The sequence below is a fragment of the Myripristis murdjan genome, chromosome 18, assembly GCF_902150065.1.
Source record: "Myripristis murdjan chromosome 18, fMyrMur1.1, whole genome shotgun sequence".
Classification (NCBI taxonomy): Eukaryota; Metazoa; Chordata; class Actinopteri; order Holocentriformes; family Holocentridae; genus Myripristis; species Myripristis murdjan.
The window spans coordinates 2,506,941-2,524,217 of record NC_043997.1 but is presented as its reverse complement, the minus strand read 5'-3'; the positions used below and the strand labels follow the sequence as shown (position 1 = coordinate 2,524,217).

The following is a 17,277-nucleotide window of genomic DNA, read 5'->3' as shown; positions in this document are numbered from 1 at the left end:
TGCGATTCACGATTAAATCCTAAATCGTCCCATTTTTGGTGGCCAGATGGTTTCACGAATCAAAATGAAATCAAACTCCGAGATCAGCTGCCAGGTTACATTATTTAATGGTTGAGTCCACGCGGTTCTCGCTGACGTAAGCTGCTTATAAATTACGTTTTTTGAGTCTAAGCGAGTCTCTTTTTTTTTTTCTTTTTAATTCTTCTACGGCATTCGAAAGTCAGAATGAGTATGATTTTCCTAAAAACAAACAAAAATCCCTGAACCACTTGAAGTGTTGTGTTGCTGAGCTCCCAGCCAATCACAGCGCGACGCTCCGAAAATCAAAGGAAAACATGAAAAACGCAGAGCGGACGAAACAAGAGTGAATCTGAGGAAGAGGAGGAGGGGGAGGAAGAGCAAATGACTATTTTTTTTTCTAGAATGGTGATGGAATGTTTTACATTTTGTGCCGTCATTTCATTCCCTCGCCATCCTAGGAAAAAAATGGCTGCCGGTGGTTAACTTAGTAAGGAAGGAGGGGCCAACTTTGAATTTTTTGCTCATTCTGCCTTTAAACGTGTTGAAAAAAAAGAATAAAAACAAAGAGAGAACAAAATGAACGTGCTGGAAGGTTCCTCAGAGAAGAACCACATCATCATGTTATTGATGGAAATGAGTCGAGCGGCGTCGTGGTTGCCGTGGAAACAGCGATGTTACCGTTGAGCGCCTCGTTGTCTCGGCGCAGCTCGGCGGCCCTCGCGGCGTCTCTCCGGCTCACGGCGAGCTGCAGCTCCACCGTCTGCCGCTCGGCCTCGCCTCGCTCCACGGCCGAGCGCAGCCGGGCCAGCTGGGCCAGCACGCCGCACATCTGGGACACACACACACACACACACACAGAGAGAGAGAGAGAGAGAGAGAGGCGTCTCCAGGTGTGTCCAGGTGGAGCGTACAGAGGCTCACAGTCGGCTCGTGTCTCACCTCCTGGTTGTGGGCGGAGTTCAGCTCCACTTTGTCTTTCTCCAGCTGGTTCACCCTCCACCTCAACTCCTCCACCACCTCCCTTCCTCCTCCTCCTTCTCCTCCTCCTCCTCGCTGCTCCTCCCTCTGTTGTGCGCTGCTGATGATTTTTGTCATCCTGCAGGAAAAAAAACAGAAATGTTACTGTCTGAGCGACTTGCCAAATGTTGCATATTTTCAGCAAAAAAACTTTTAATTACAAGTCAGATAAGATTTTTTTTTATTTTTTTTTTTAGAACTTTTTATTTAGATTTTTTTTTTAATCCATTGAACAGTATCTGAGACAAGATCAGTGACGTAAAAAAAAAAAAAAAAAGTACAAAGCACAAACAGGATAAACAAATAGACAAACAAAAGTAAATTAAAATATATATATATATAATAGGCAACTAAATAATTAAATGAATAAATGATAAGATAATAAATAGAAAAGAAGGCAAATTCACATTGAGTCAGGGTCCATTTCCATTACTTAAAGAACAGCCTCAACAACCTAAATAGTTCACATTAATAGGTATTTTCTGACCATGCTCCACCTCCGATCAAAAAGGTCCATTTTCAACTGTAATGAGGCAGTCATTTTTTCCATGAAATACACCTGTCTCAACCTCTGCTTCCATTCAGCCACAGTCGGTGATTTAACATTCTTCCAGTTTGCTGTTACATTTTTTTTGGCAACCAATAATAAAATATGCAAAATATATCTTTGGTCAGCAGTGAAAAGGTCGACCGGTATAACACCAAGCAAATAAAACAGCACGTTTGAGGGAATTTCTCTTTTCATAATTTTCTCAATTTCGTCTTTAATATTTTTCCAGTATTCAAAAATAACCGGACAATCCCAGAATATGTGCGTATGATCACCTATTTTACCGCATTGTCTCCAGCATAAAGCAGCTGAGGGATCTTTAACAAAATTTGAAACAGCCAAAGGGGTATGAAAAAATCTGATTTTGAGTTTCCAGTCAAATTCCTTCCACTGCTGACTGCTGATACCTTTATGACTGCTGTTAGAAAGTTTATCCCAAAGTTCATTTTCTATTATAGTATTAGATTCCAATTCCCACTTCTCCTTAATATTATAGGTATTCTCACATAAGTCCGATGAAAAGTCAGATAAGATTAAAAAAAAAAAAAAAAAAAAACATAATAAGCAATAGGATAAAACACAAAATAAGACTCAGGTAAATGACAGGGAAATGGCCTTTAAATGAAAAGGTTTTGACAGAAGGAACCTGGCTGGTGAAATGTGTGCAGCTGTGACATCACATGTGGGTCCAGTTTCTAACCATGACAGAGCTGAAGTTGATCTGTGGTGTGTTGTTTTTTTTTTCCACTCTTAATGAGTTTGATTTGATTTATTCCAAGTTTATTTAATGAGTAGCCACTTTATAACTTTATAACCCCGTTAAATTGGGAGAAGACATGAAATGTGAAGCAAAAAAACACAATGGTAAACATGTAAACAGAGATGTTAAACACTAAATGGAGGAGTGTTAACTGGAGGTGTGTAGTGAAGCTCCTCACCTGGCCGTCTCCTCCTCGGAGCTCCCCGCTGAGCCGCCCGGGGCTCCGGGCCGGGACGCCCCGCCCCGCCCGGCCTCCCTGCGCCTGTCCCGCTCCACGCGCCTCCTCCGGCCCGCTGCTTCGGTCGGCATCGCCCCGCTGGAGAGGATCCGCTCTCTGCTGCGCTCACCTCGATCCACCTGGGGATGGACTTCCTGCGTTGAGCACAGGAGAGGAAACTGACGTCTGCTGAGCCAAAATGGCTGCCGGATCCAAACTTCACCAGCTAGCGTTAGCTGCATTTTCATAACACGCAATAAACATGTACAACTGGTGATCTACCTTACCTCAGTGCATTAGGATATAGTGAGTTATGCTATGTGATATTGAACATTTAGATATAGATTTTACATATGAAGAGTTCATTTGCAAAAACAGATAAAAGCCATCCTTAAAATCAATACACCTTTTTCACTGATACTGCTTGGAGTACACACACACACATATATACACACACACACAAAGCATGATTTAGGATAATAAACATTATGCCAGGCTAAATAAACATATAAAAAATAGAAATAAATATAAAGTAAAATGTAATAAAATTCAAAAAAGTTTGAAAAGGTTTAATAAATTCAAATGGAGATATCTGTTTTTGCAAATGAACTCTTCATATATACACACACACACATTTACTTTTATACAATTTTTTTTTTTTTATTTAATTATGTATGGATGCATATTCTGTGTATACTTGTTGAATTATACAGAATGTTTTCCATAAACTTTAAACTATACATTATGAGTATACATCCATTTTATAGACATATTCTATAGATACATTGCAGATATATTTCATTATACATATAGGCCTAAATGCAAAAGTTCAAAGGTCAAAGGACCATCGATATTCTCTAGATTTAGTTTTAATTAAAGCTGCAAGCAGCGTTGGACGGGCCCTCGCCCCCCTTTGCACGTCGGGGAGAGCGCGCTTGTTGAAGTGCAGACAAGTTGTCCGTTTGTGCCAGTTTTAAGGGTATTTTTGGTGCTTTTATTGTGAAAGAGTTGGGGGCTTTTATTTTGAAAGGCCGAAGATGTCATACCATTGACCAGGCTTCATGGATCATGCTACAGAGCAGGGGTCACCAACTCGGTCCTCAAGGGCACCCTGTCCCGCAGGTTTTGGTTTCAACTCTGCTCTTGCACACCTGACTCAATTAAGGCCCATGCATCTTCCTTGATGCCCTGTTCAGGTAGATCTGCCTCAACCAATCAGCATGAAGCCCTTAAATGGATCAGGTGTGAAAGAGCAGAGCTGAAACCAAAACCTGCAGGACAGGGGGCCCATGAAGACTGGGTTGGTGACCCCTGCTACAGACTCTCAAATGTCAAGTACAACATTTTCAAAATGAAAACACTTCAAAGGTGATCTTAAAAGCTTCAAGTTATTTTCATTATCATTTCTTCAAACCCAACTGAGTGAGCTGCAGGGTTAGATCACATTCACACATTTCCAGTACAAGTCCTTAATAAATCAGATGTCCCTTCGAAAGATTCAGAAGGAAATTACAGAAAGGTATCAACGTCAGGAAGGGTAACATGTCACTGAGGGAATACTACAGTTATAGATTAGAAGTTTCTGTTTGTCACCTCTTACTTCTTAATAAAGTCAATGTTGTATAATTTCCTCATGTTTACTAATCATGTCTTCATCCATGTCATTAATATACTGTGTTTATCAATTAAAATTTATACATACAGCCCTTCACGTAGTTATAAAATATTGTGTAACACAGTAAAGCAGGACTACTATTATTACTTACTACCGAAGGTTGTTTTTCCACACCATATAGAAACCACCTTCATTTATAAAATATTACAGACAACATTTTGTGCTTAACAATATATAATTTATTTTTCAATCCAATTTCGTTGAAAATATGTCAGTTTCTGAAAATGAATGTAATGATCAAAACAACACATGTAATGTCTCTGTCCCACGATCCCACTTGGTACAAGGCCACATCACCATCACTTGGGGGTAGGGAGGTTGGGGATGCTGCACCACAGTAGCATCTTCAATCAGGAAGCTCCCCTCAGAAGAAACAAAGACAACATTTTGAGGCAAACATGTTTTTTTTGTTTTTTTTTATTTTTAATTTTTTAATTTTTAATTTATTATTTTTTAAATTAACTGTCCTGTTTTGGCAGCTAAAGCATACAGAATGAGGAGTCTGTGCCTTGTTGTGCCACAACAGATTTGCTCTGAGTTCATGCACGCCAGACAGAACACTTCAGTATTGGAAGTGAATGTCTTGCATACAGACAGTACACATGAAGGTGACATGAACTCAAACATGCAGAACTATATACATTTAAACTTTAAACAGATACACATTTAATCATTGGATAGATATACATTTAATATTTGAACATAGACCAACAGCTAACACGTGGCATACAGAGACTAACACATCCATACTTCCTAACACCTGTGACACACACCACACCACAACTAAACCTTCTCTAATTCCACCTGAAGCACATGATTTGCTTACTCTAAAATCTCAAGATAATCAATTCCATATAATAAATACATTATCTAAAATCGCAATAATAAATACAATACAAATACTACAAATAAATACAATAAATAACACAATCTAAAAACCCAATAATAAATACACGATATAAATACTATAAATAGGTACAATAAATAACAGAAACTATACAATTACAGTGGGACAGGCTCTACACTTATAAAAAGACAACATTCATAGTGGTAGCCAATGTACACACCATGAACAAGACAGACTACAAGTCAGTTTCCTCTTAAAAAGCTACAGATACACCTGAACTACACCAACACACAAAAACAACACTAACCTTTGCACCGGGACACTGCAATGTAGCTCCGTTTGACTCATCAAACAATGAATTCACACCTGTAGTGTGAATTCATTGTTTGCTTCCTTTGCCAAACAAACCAACCTAATCCTCATCAAAGACGAAGTCTGACTCGAAGAGTCCCTCAACCTCCTCAAAGTCAACAACCAACCCCTGATCATCTTTAACACTAAAACTACACAAAACACCTTCATGATCACTAAAATACGTGGGCATCACTGCACAGTCCACATCATACCGTGTTGTTTTAACATAAACATGGTCAATTAGTGTCCCCTTCTCTGTGGTCTCTTGTGTCACATGCTGACTAAAACCTTTTTCACCCATAAATTTGGAAATTGATGATGTTTTTAAAATGTTGTCATTGAAATCCCCCATTATTACAATTGTGTTACTGATTGGATGTAACCAATCAAGTAACTTCCCCAAATTTTGTTTGAATAAAGAAATTTGATAACATGGTGGACGATAAATTACTGTCAACAATATGCTAAATTTGTTGTACAGGCACACCAAACACTCCAGATTCAAATCGGGCACCTGCAGAATGTTACAGTCCAAATTGTCTACACTATACAAACCAACTCCACCATGTTCTAGGTCCTTTAACTCTAACAATTTAGGGTTACTGCTGCTGTAACACAAGCCACGAGGACGACTGTGGAAAGTGTAACCTTCAATTTGGACACCGTCTAATGAAGACTGTGCAGTGAGCCACGTTTCTGTCACAGCAATACAGGTAAGCTGTAAATGCTGTGTGCAAGACACCAAATCTACCAAGTGGCGACTTAAATTTTGAACATTCATTAAATACACAGAGAAACTGTGTGCATTTAATGAAGGCTTTGGCTGCTCAATCAAAAATGGAGGCATGCTATCCAAGGCCTCCTTTATGGCGTCCTTGCAGTAAATTACCTTCTCTGTAAAATCCCTGATGATCAGTCCAGACAAGGCCCTAACACGACTAAGTGCTACATATGCCTGCCCCGGTGCAAACACCCTCTTCAAAGACACTACGGCCTCGTCCACAGTGAGTCCTTGCACTTTGTGAACAGTGCAAGCCCACGCTAACCTCAGAGGAAACTGACGACGCACACCGCCGCGTTTAGTGGCTCTTTCAGTCTCTGGATCAATGGCAGTAGACTGCAGGCATTCTACTGCTGCATGTGCACGGTTTTTCCTCCTATCTGAACCAATATTCACATCATCAAATCTGACATACACAGTGAGAGGAAACGTGGAATCCTCTCCAAAAACTAACTGAGTAACCGTGCCACATGCTCCATTGACCAGGCCGTCCGCAACATCCACGTTCTTACACAACATCACTCGTGCGTTCCTCGCTAAACACAGAGTCTCCGGTAAAGAAGTGTCCGCCGCAACGCCGTGATGCCCGGGCATCCGTTCCAAATTCCCTGTTGTCCTGTTATTCACGAAGTCTTGCGCTTCAACGGTGACATAATCAGGACAACAGTCAAACAGATAATTTAGGTTGTGCTCACTTACTTGCCTATTCGTCGCAAAGATATGCAAGGCTGAGCTCACCTCGCCGGTCTCGCGCATCTTCAGCATTTCAACATCACTATCTAACATTGGGGTGGCCCTGGAACGCACTCTTAACCTATTAAGCAACTCAGCAAAAACACTATCCTTCTGCCTAACTATCTTTTTCAGCTCCACGATGCTGAAATTGCACCATAGGTCCACACCAACAGGACTACTATACAGAGGCTTCCCTTTAACGGGAGGCAACTGATAGAAGTCTCCGACAGCTATCACGCTAACATTACCGAACGGGGAAAAGTCGCCTGTCTGCTTCACCTGCCTCAATCTACCATGCACATAAGCCAACACGTTGTGATCAACCATACTGATTTCATCTATGATTAAAATTTGGACCTGACTCAATTTAGCTCGCAAAGAGTTTAGTTTATCTTCACCCAGAGGGGTGTAAGGTAAACTAGCCTGTTTGCCAATACTCAATGTGTGATGAATTGTTGCTGCATTCAAATTGTATGCAGCTATGCCAGTAGGAGCAGTTAACAAAACACAGATATCGTCTGGTTGATCACAAAGTGTTGACAGCAGCCTCCCTGCCTCATACTCAATAGCCCTAATCAAATGACTTTTCCCCGTTCCTGCGCCACCTGTGACAAATACACGCAGAGGCTCTGGGTTTTTACCCATCACCTTCTGCAAACACCACTGTCTCACTTTATAAAAAACAGCCAGCTGTGTCTCATTCAGAGACCTAATAAGCGCCAAACCGTCACTTCTAGACAACGTGGACCTGTTTCTCTCTACCTGCGCTACCTGTCTGCCACCAACAATCAAATCTGGAACATTCTCCATCGCTTCAACTAACTGTTCCTCAGCTATCTCAGCTTCCCGCTGCTGCCTCTGCTCCTCTAAACCTTCTAGGCGTTCCGCTTCCTGTTCAGGACACAGCTCACCCCAAACATCTTCATCTACCCCGTTGTTCTGCGCAGCCATCTCCTGAGCTAACTCAAGGTGAGGACAATTGACCTCAAACCTGGCCCTATTCTCGCCGACGACATCGCAAACCGAATGCACAGACCCGTCGCTAAACGTCACCTGGCCATCGTTATAGAACTGCTCAAACAGCTCAAAGCCTGCAGGTTTGAGGTCTGAGTCAGTTCTATAAGGAAGAAACAACTGCAGCAGGCTTTGAAAATGTGCCTCTTCCTCTCTATCCAAACTGAAACGCATGTACCGCACCACTGCAAACTGAGTGCGTGTTCTCCTCAGAATGAATCCCAAATCATTGTTCAATTGAATTCTGTCCTTAGACTTTTCATTTTTGCTGAGAACACGATACTCAGATGCAAAGGTGGCCATACACATGTTTGCAAACACATCGCTGTTAGGCCTATTCTTATACCTATCCACTATGCCTGTCATCCACATCTCATCCTCCCCAAGATCACGGGAGGCCGCCTTCTGCCTCAAAACACTAAGGGGCAAACTCATCCTAACTATCTTGCTCCCTGTCGGCACAAACACAACCTTCCTGGAACACTCCCTAAGGTGCATGTTCGTTAGCCTGTACACCGCCTCCTGCGCACAAACATCTCTGTTGTGTAAATATACACTGCCCAGCTTCCGCAGGGCTTCTTTAGCAGAGAGATTCCCTTGTGTTTTGGCTTCTTTTTGGGCATTAGTCAATAATAGGCCAATTTCTCTCTCTGCTTTCGTAATATACGATAGTATGTATATTACTACTGCGTAGGCGTCGGTGACAAAGCTAATGTCCATGTTAGCGTTCCAGCACTTCAACAACTGCTTACTATACTGATTGACCCAAACCTCGTTCACCCCTCTCCTATACACAACCTTATGCCTCTTCTCTAAACGCCTATAAGCCAACTCGAAGATTTCCTGATTTATTCCTAAAGCACAAAACAAGTCCTCTACACTAACAGGAGGCACATCACTGTCCACAGCCAGCTTAACAGCTGTTAGAATAGCCTGCGCAATGTTTTCTGGCATCTTATCTCTATCCTCAAAACACTTACAGACTGGCCTGTTTTCTGAACCAGGTTCGGTCTCTGCTGTCTTTTTCTTATCGCACTTGCATTCTAACATTCTACAAATGAATGTCCGCGCAGAAACAGGTTTTGGGAAATTGAAACGACATGTCGTTTTGTGTTTTCTACACGACTTTGAATGTCGTTTGGAATGTGTTTGAACAGATGACACCATGTCCAATAGTGTGTCATCATCTGAGGGTAGCTCACATGTAACATAACGGTCAATAAATTTTACCACCTCCTCATCTGTGTTTCTATCAATTTGGGGAGCACCCTCGATCCAAAACAAACAGTGTACATGTGGTGAGCCTCTCTGTTGATATTCTACCCTATAAAAGTAATCGATTATTTTGCCGATTGGTTGACAGGGAGACATGAGAACCTCTTTCAGAAAACAATGCCACCTGTAGTCAAACATCCTCGCCGCGGTGACCGGATTACGACGCAGCAACTCGCACCTGTCAGCCCACTCCAAATCCTCTACCGTCTGCGATCTGCCTTCCTGTTTCAGGATGCTGGTCAGGAGATTCTGCCAGCGCATATCCGCAGACGAAAACGAACAAAACCACGTCGGAATACCCAATTGACGCACGCAAGCCATCACGTCCTTCTGGACAGACTGCCAAAAGGCCGGAGTTCCTCTAATGGGTTTAAGAAACCTAAACCCGTCATCACACGCCAACAACTGCTTCAAGGCGTCCGCATCCGTTAACATGTCCTCAGTAATGCGTTGAGGCCTCTGACCTCCTTTGCCCTTACGCAAAGCGATAGAAACACTGGACACAACCCTGTCCAACTCTGACATGTACTGCGCAAAAAATATGTACTCGACGTTCCGCGCAAAACGACCGTCAGCATGCATAATCCGGTTATTAAGATAACGCGACAACGTCAAGTGATGAGACCGTCCGTCATGGAAGGTCTTATCACCCGCAGGGAACAACACAGGGAAACACTTTGCCTCATTCGTGTGGTCAGAAAGCATTCTTACCGGACTATTCCCTTCTGCAGGCGCAATGTTCAAAATATCCTTAAAATACTGATCTAAAGCTTCCTGACCAATATCAACAGGCATAAGACAAGTGTCCTGAAACATGCAGTGCTGTTGTCTGTCATGTAACAGTTCATCCTGTCCTATGTCTGCTGATTCCGCTAGCTCACACATTTCACTCTGAACCGTAACCTGCCGTGACCTACCCTCATCCTCACTGCCTGACTCGGCCTCTTCCGTCTCCCTATCTTCCTCCCTAACAAACTCGTTTACCCAGTCCTCATTAAACTCAATACCCCTATAATGCACATTTGTCCTCTTCAAATATTCTAGCGCCTGTCTTACACGCAACGTATCCACAAACTGGTACTCGTAATACCCTTTATACGTGAGTTTCCGCTTCAGCTTAACCTGAAGCAGAGACCCCTCCATACTGGAACGCGGCAACACATTCGTTGTCTGAACAATGTTGGCTGGAACACATGTCACTGGTCCATGTACTCCATTCTGCCCACCTTTAGGCAGTGCCAACATTTTCATAAACGGAATATGCAAAGCTATCAAATGCTGCTCTAAACTATTCAGACATCCCAGTTCACATGGAATGGGATCAAGCTCCAAGTTGTTAACCCAGCATTCAGCCGGCATCTCACCTGTACTAAGCTTACCGTGGCACGTGAAACAAATCCACAGCTGACCACGCGATGACACCAAGGAACACGGCACAACACACTCCTCATTACATCTATGCAAATAACGCTCACCTATACACTTATCTGCAATAGCAGCTGTTGCTGAACTTCGCCTATAAACTTCCCTATCACAACTGACCACCTGAAATCTAAACAACAACCTATAACAAACACAGCACACAAAATCTGGTCCATCTCTGACCTTGGCCAAAAAGTGATCCATAACAAAAGCAAAATCTTCTGCCTTCTCCACCTTCTGCTTCCTGCTTAACCTCACACCAGAAATAACTTTCTGCTTATACTCTACACTATCATGATACTTGCTCTTAATCCTACTCTTATTCCTTTCTATAACTCTCTCCCTGTGCTCAATACTGTCCCTATATTTGCCCAAACTCCTGGCCTTAACTCTCTCCCTGTGCTCAATGCTGTCCCTGTATTTGCCCAAACTCCTGGCCTTAACTCTCTCCCTGTGCTCAATGCTGTCCCTGTATTTGCCCAAACTCCTGGCCTTAACTCTCTCCCTGTGCTCAATGCTGTCCCTGTATTCGCCCAAACTCCTGGCCTTAACTCTCTCCCTGTGCTCAATGCTGTCCCTGTATTTGCCCAAACTCCTGGCCTTAACTCTCTCCCTGTGCTCAATGCTGTCCCTGTATTTGCCCAAACTCCTGGCCTTAACTCTCTCCCTGTACTTCATGCTGTCCCTATATCTGCCCAAACTCCTGGCCTTAACTGTCTCCCTATGCTCAGTGCTTTCTCTGTATTTACAAACACCCATCTCTTTAACCCTCTCTCTGTGGGCTAAATTCTTACAATAATTTCCTACACTCCACAACTTAGCCTTCTCCCTGAACACCACATTCTCTTGATATATCTTTCTAATCCTTAACTGACGTTTCTCCCTAAGCAACATATTCAACTTGTCTTGCGTCCTTTGTTTCCGCCTTAGATACTTGGACAGAGACTTTCTACCTGACACTACCTCACTAGCACCTTCCACAACCTCATCACAATCCTTTACACCTACCACAGAACCTACTACATCACTACTACGCCCAGCCGCTGTGTTGTCACTAGCTACAACCACAACATCCATCCTTCTAGACCTAATGCTATAACCTGACACTTCCCTAACCTTACAGTAACTATAACAACTCTGCAGTCCAGGCTTACACACACAAACAACATTCTCATAATGCTGTCCCATGACATTCTCTAAGTATACACACTCCGCTGACAAATGCTTAGTACTACAGCTATACTTCACCCAACGTCCCTGATGGAAAGTAAACACACTAACGCCTAACCAATCCGCTGTCGCCTGGATCTCCACCTCTGTGGCCCAACTGCAGACACGTGTCATCCTGGACTGCTGAATGTACTCTAACACAGAGGAGTACTCACTCCTCAAAAGACTCTGATATCTATCTGCATTCTTTTCTAACTCTTTACACACAGCTAGCCTAATCCTACGATGGTGCTTCTCTGAACCACTCACAGCCTGAGAGATGGCTCTGAAGAAGCAGTTCCCATCGGCCACAATCCTTTCTTTTCTACAAGGAACACCCAACAACCCCACCTCTGTGGACACAGGATTACCAACTTTTACACAGTCAACATTTAACTTACTACACAACACTCGACAGACATCTACGCCAAGGGGACGGAAAACCAGCTCTTCCTTTCTCACCTCGCTAACAAACTCTACATCCAGATTGACCTCAGTAGCATCAAAGCTCTTGAATTTCTTAGACGCACAAGTGCCGGAAGAAATAACACGCTTTCTGCCATCGATCACCGTTGGTTCTGCCGCTGAACCGCTGCTCACCTCGCTGGAGAAAGTCATAACAGAAATGCCAGACAGTGCCGGACTTGCGGCAATGCTGACACCACACTCAGACACACAACTGCCTGCAGAAAACACACCTTTTCTCCCAGCCTCAGTGAGCACACTAGACTCTGGTGCTGGAGCAGCGCTCATCCCAGTAATGAGACTCTCAACAGACACACCAGACCGTGCTGGACTTGCACCCGTGCTGACCGTGACACCACACAGCTCAAAGAGCTTCTCCCTTGAACGGAGACTGTCAGCCAAACGACAGATGTAGTGGTGCAGGTCGTCAAGACACGTGAAATGCAGAACCACGCTTGTACCGTTGTGGTGTAACAAGCCAGTGTGACTGCGTGAGTGACTGTCGACCACAGCGAACCGTCCATCCTCACGCACGATGGCAGTGGTGTTTCCACACAGTGTCAGAAGACATGTGCTGTACTGACTGAATATCCTCTCCAGTCCATTTCGCAAGCTGATGAATACACCGAAATCGATGTATTCACCTTCGGTCACGCCTACTTCGCCTAACACCGTGTCACAAAAACTGAACCTTAACAGCTGTCCGTCTAATTCCAACTGCTGTGGCAAATCTGGCACAGACAGCAGATTAGACACATGGCTGAAGATGTTGAGGTCACGCAAACTCGTGTACAACTCATCACCTTCAACCAACACGCGATCCAGATCCAGCCTGTCCCACGAGAACGCGCTCCTCACCGTGTGTTTGGCTAAGCTGACCAAAGCTATAGCCATACACTGGACTCCCCCATACACAAACCGCGCATCGCCCTGATGAAACGATCCGCGCACGACCTTCGCTAGCCTAATCCTGCTGCTATCTCCGCTAGCCTCTGTTGCCACAGCAGTAGCGTTAGACTCTGACTGAACATCATGAACACAAACAGAAGGAACAAAAACAGCCTTAGCTTTGCTGATCTTCTGTCGCTCCTCTGGGACAGCAGGGCCCGCTGCAACCACCTCCTCCCGACCGACGACCACCACCGGCAGTGCGCTGGCAGACTCCTGGGCTGTCGCCTCCACCTGACACAAAAATCAATAACAAGGTTTTACTACATAAGAAAACAGGAGAACCATTTCCCTGCTACCTCTCAATGATAACTCGCATATTATATTTGAACAAAGACAAACCTGCTGCACCGCTGGTGTGGGCCCAGAGGCAGACACGGTCACACGGGCAGGTGAAGGTGTTGCCGGCACCTAAAAAAGAAAGGGGATGACAAAATACTCATTTAAATAATGCACTCATTCATTCAGGTACTGCACGTGTTATCAAAATTCTTCTACGGCACCTCTGGGACGACGGGGCACGCTGCGGCGACCTCATGACGGATGACCACCCCTGGCACCGCACTGGCAGACTCCTGGGCTGTCGCCTCCACCTAACACAAAAATCAAAAACAAGGTTTTATTGAATAAGAAAACAGGAGAACCATTTCCCTGCTACCTCACATAATGATAACTCACATAATTTATATATAAACAAAGACAAACCTGCTGCACCGCTGGTCTGGGCCTGGAGGTGGACACGGTCACACGGGCAGGTGAAGGTGTTGCCAACAGCTAAAATAGGAAGGGGGTGACAAGACTCATTTCATTAATGCACTCATTCATTTGGTTTCTGCATGTGGTATAAAAATATGAGAAAAAAAAATCCACAGTTCACATACTAAACATGATACCAACCTGCCGCTTTCCTCCTCTGCGTCTTGTGGCAACACCTCTTGGAGAACGCCTCACACGGGAAGTCTAAAAAAAGGAAAGCAAACCTTGTTAAATGCTGTCTTCAGTTCAATTCAATTTTATCCAGGACAGACAGACATGCAATGGATGTTGTAAGCACAGAAACCAAAACAACAAAGATCTATGTATACAATAAAGGAAAAAATGTAAAAACAGTTGGCGAATGAAGAATGAGGATGCCGAGGGGAGCCAGATGTACTGGAGCAGCCTGGGACCTGAGCCACACAACCACCAACACCATGATGACCTGGCTCAATAAAAGACAGAGCACGCACTCGGAAAAACTCACATCAACAATTCACACACACTCACACAGGGAACCACTAGTTATCTGAAGAACAAGACTGATCATTAATTAGCTCAGAGAAAGCAATAATCTCATCGGCAGGTGAGGGTTGCTTCATTGATATAATTTTCAGGCAGTTTACCTGGCCAGCCGGTGGAATGGCAGTGTCGTCGTCATCTGAAGAAGGGCAAACCGTCTCCATGGCCTCCAGGATGTCGCCGCTGAACCACACGGGGTTGGATGGGAGGACAGACTCTTGCACCGGAGATGCTCGAACCTTAAAAACCACAACAACAAAAAAAAATTAGTCACCTTTTTTTCTAAAACCACAGAAATGAATACATAACCAGAAAAAATGCACACATGTACAAATGACTCAGAGAAACACATTACCTTGCCCTCCTGTCCGACTACGGTCCACTCCAGTGGGTCGCGGTGACGGGGTGCGGGGCTGTGTCCTGTCACAACCAGCACGGGGGAGACCCTGGCACGAGGCGATGTCCGGGGGGGCACCGAGGGAGGAGGAGGAGGAGGAGGAGCCAGCTGGCGGACCGCGGCATCCCACAGGGCCTGGACCAGGATCGGCGTTCCATCGCTGTCGCTGAGGTGCACCTGGAAAACAGTCAAACGCACATCAAACACATTGCAGCCAAGTTGTGTATTGAAAATGGCAACCTTCAAATCCTCTACGTGTCATGTCACAACAACAAAGTATGCTGTACTTACACTGTCACGGCTCCACAGCTCCAAACGATCCAAGGGGAGGTGCTCTGCCACAGACACGTACGGGAGACCTGCCGCAAAAGTGAGAAACATCATACATTCCGGTATTAATTACACTCATGTAAAACATATGAGGTTAATTTCACGATACGTCAGTTATAATCGGGCAGATGATCAAAACTAAGATGTACCCATGCGTGCTGCGACACGGCGGAACTCCTGGCGAAACAGCTCCTGCAGGCCAGGCTCGATGTTCAGGCGTGGAGGGAAATCCAGCACAAACACCTACACACACATAAAAAACATTTAGAATCACATTTAGGTTTCTAAAATAAGCTCATGTGAAAACACACGCTTACACAGCCTCTAACTGTGACAGCACAGGACAAAACAAATACTGCCAGCAACAACTGCAAATTAAACACACCTTCGCCCAGCGGCTGCAGACTGTAGCCAGGAGAGCACCGAAGTCCAGCGACGCCTCTCCGATGTTCCTGCTGGCTGTCAGGTTGTTGCTGGGGGCCATCACGCACACCACGTCCGGGGTCCACGGGAGAGTGGCGTGGGACACCTCCGTCCTCAGCTCTGCTGCATGCGCACCTGGAACAGAGAGAAAAGCAAAGGAGACAGGTCCCTCTGGCATGGCGACGATCCCATCCACCATGGGCCGCAGGTGGGAGGCTCCCACGACGAACACCATCTGCAACGACAGAGACACGGCTTTAGAACACAGACACGAACCGTGACTTCTTACAACCAGCACTGTGTTTCTGAAAAGACTAATACCTTCTGGTCCGGCTGCTGGGCTGGAGTGACCAACTTGAAGCTCCGCTGGGTCAGCTCCGAAGTTGGCCATCTCCGCACACGATGGCGGTAACCGGTACCGCGCCCTGTGTGGTTGACAACAAAGTTAAGGATGATGAGACAAAATTCATACATCTTTTCATTACATTCAAACTGCGTCAGTTAAACATTAAAAAAATAAACAAACTGTTTGATACTTACGAGCAACGAACTCGGGGACAGGCGGCTGGGGGGTCCACGGCTGCGGCTGCGCCATCCTCCGCTTCAGGGCCTGGGCCCGCCGGTGGGACTTGGCACGGGGCATCTAAAAATGAAAAACAAAATTTAATTTTCTTCAAAGTTCAAAGAAACTTTAAAAATCCATGTGAATCTGTCCCAATCATACTCACAAACAATGCTTTCCCAGACAAGGTCAGCCTTCAAATACACAAATGTTTCAACTTACCTTGGCAGTGGGAAATCAGTTGTGTGTGTATGTGTGTGTGTGTGAGTGTGAGTGTGTCTGTCTGTGTGTTGAAGGAGTAAAAGTATGTGTGTTGATTAACAATTAGTTCTGTGTGTGTTTTTTTTTTTAAATGGAATAAATGTGTCTGTGGTAAGTTGTTCTGGATCAGAGGATCACAGATGTAGGTGCAGGAAGCTCGCTGGTAAACCGCAGGTCACTCGCTCTTGACAGAAGCCAAAGCAGGAGAACACCAGATCTCACAGCCAACAGATATGAATCTGTAAATTAAATGACACATTGTTTGATTTAAACAACATTACTTGTCTAATAGAAAACATTTAAGTGAACAGAACTTTACACAAAACATTCTGAATACACTTAACTGTAGCACATTTTAGGCTTTAATTTTAAACAGTCTCTCTCTCTACAACACGGTTAAGACAAACTAGCATCCATATTATTGTGCTCAGAAAGTAACAGAAAGAAAATGGCCACCACCACAACTGTGCTGCTCAAAACAGAGATACATCTTAACAAAGAAAACCTTTTCCTCTCAAAACTGTGATTAACCAGCAAACTGGCATCCTTATTACATTATTTGCTTCCTCATTACATAGACCGTGGCTGACAACATCTCACAGCTGCTAAGTGGTATACTGGTGGACACAGAGACACCCAACTAAATACAGCTCAAATTATGGTTCCTGCACACAGGAAACGACACACACGTCCGCACGGGGAAAAAAAATGCAACTATTACAATTAATTATCAAAA

General features: G+C 44.3%; 2 protein-coding genes across 2 annotated transcripts in view; both read right to left on the bottom strand.

Moving 5' to 3' along the window:
• Positions 1-17,277, bottom strand: part of LOC115376978 (uncharacterized) — an 81,260-nt gene that overhangs the window by 45,956 nt on the left and 18,027 nt on the right. Inside the window, exons 2-4 of the mRNA XM_030076829.1 lie at positions 2,527-2,720; positions 961-1,117; positions 700-850 (exon numbers count right to left, since the gene is read on the bottom strand). Coding sequence (XP_029932689.1) covers positions 700-850; positions 961-1,117; positions 2,527-2,720 — 502 coding nt within the window. The remainder of the gene's footprint in view (positions 1-699; positions 851-960; positions 1,118-2,526; positions 2,721-17,277) is intronic.
• On the bottom strand, positions 5,222-16,935 carry LOC115376622 (uncharacterized). Its single transcript, XM_030076331.1, has 12 exons — positions 16,259-16,935; positions 16,040-16,143; positions 15,681-15,953; positions 15,445-15,538; positions 15,257-15,324; positions 14,924-15,142; positions 14,673-14,807; positions 14,188-14,250; positions 13,996-14,064; positions 13,794-13,883; positions 13,633-13,701; positions 5,222-13,524 (listed from the first exon to the last, which is right to left on the bottom strand). The coding sequence occupies exons 1-12, from the start codon at positions 16,359-16,361 to the stop codon at positions 5,500-5,502; spliced, it is 9,312 nt and encodes a 3,103-aa protein (XP_029932191.1). The 5' UTR covers positions 16,362-16,935; the 3' UTR covers positions 5,222-5,499.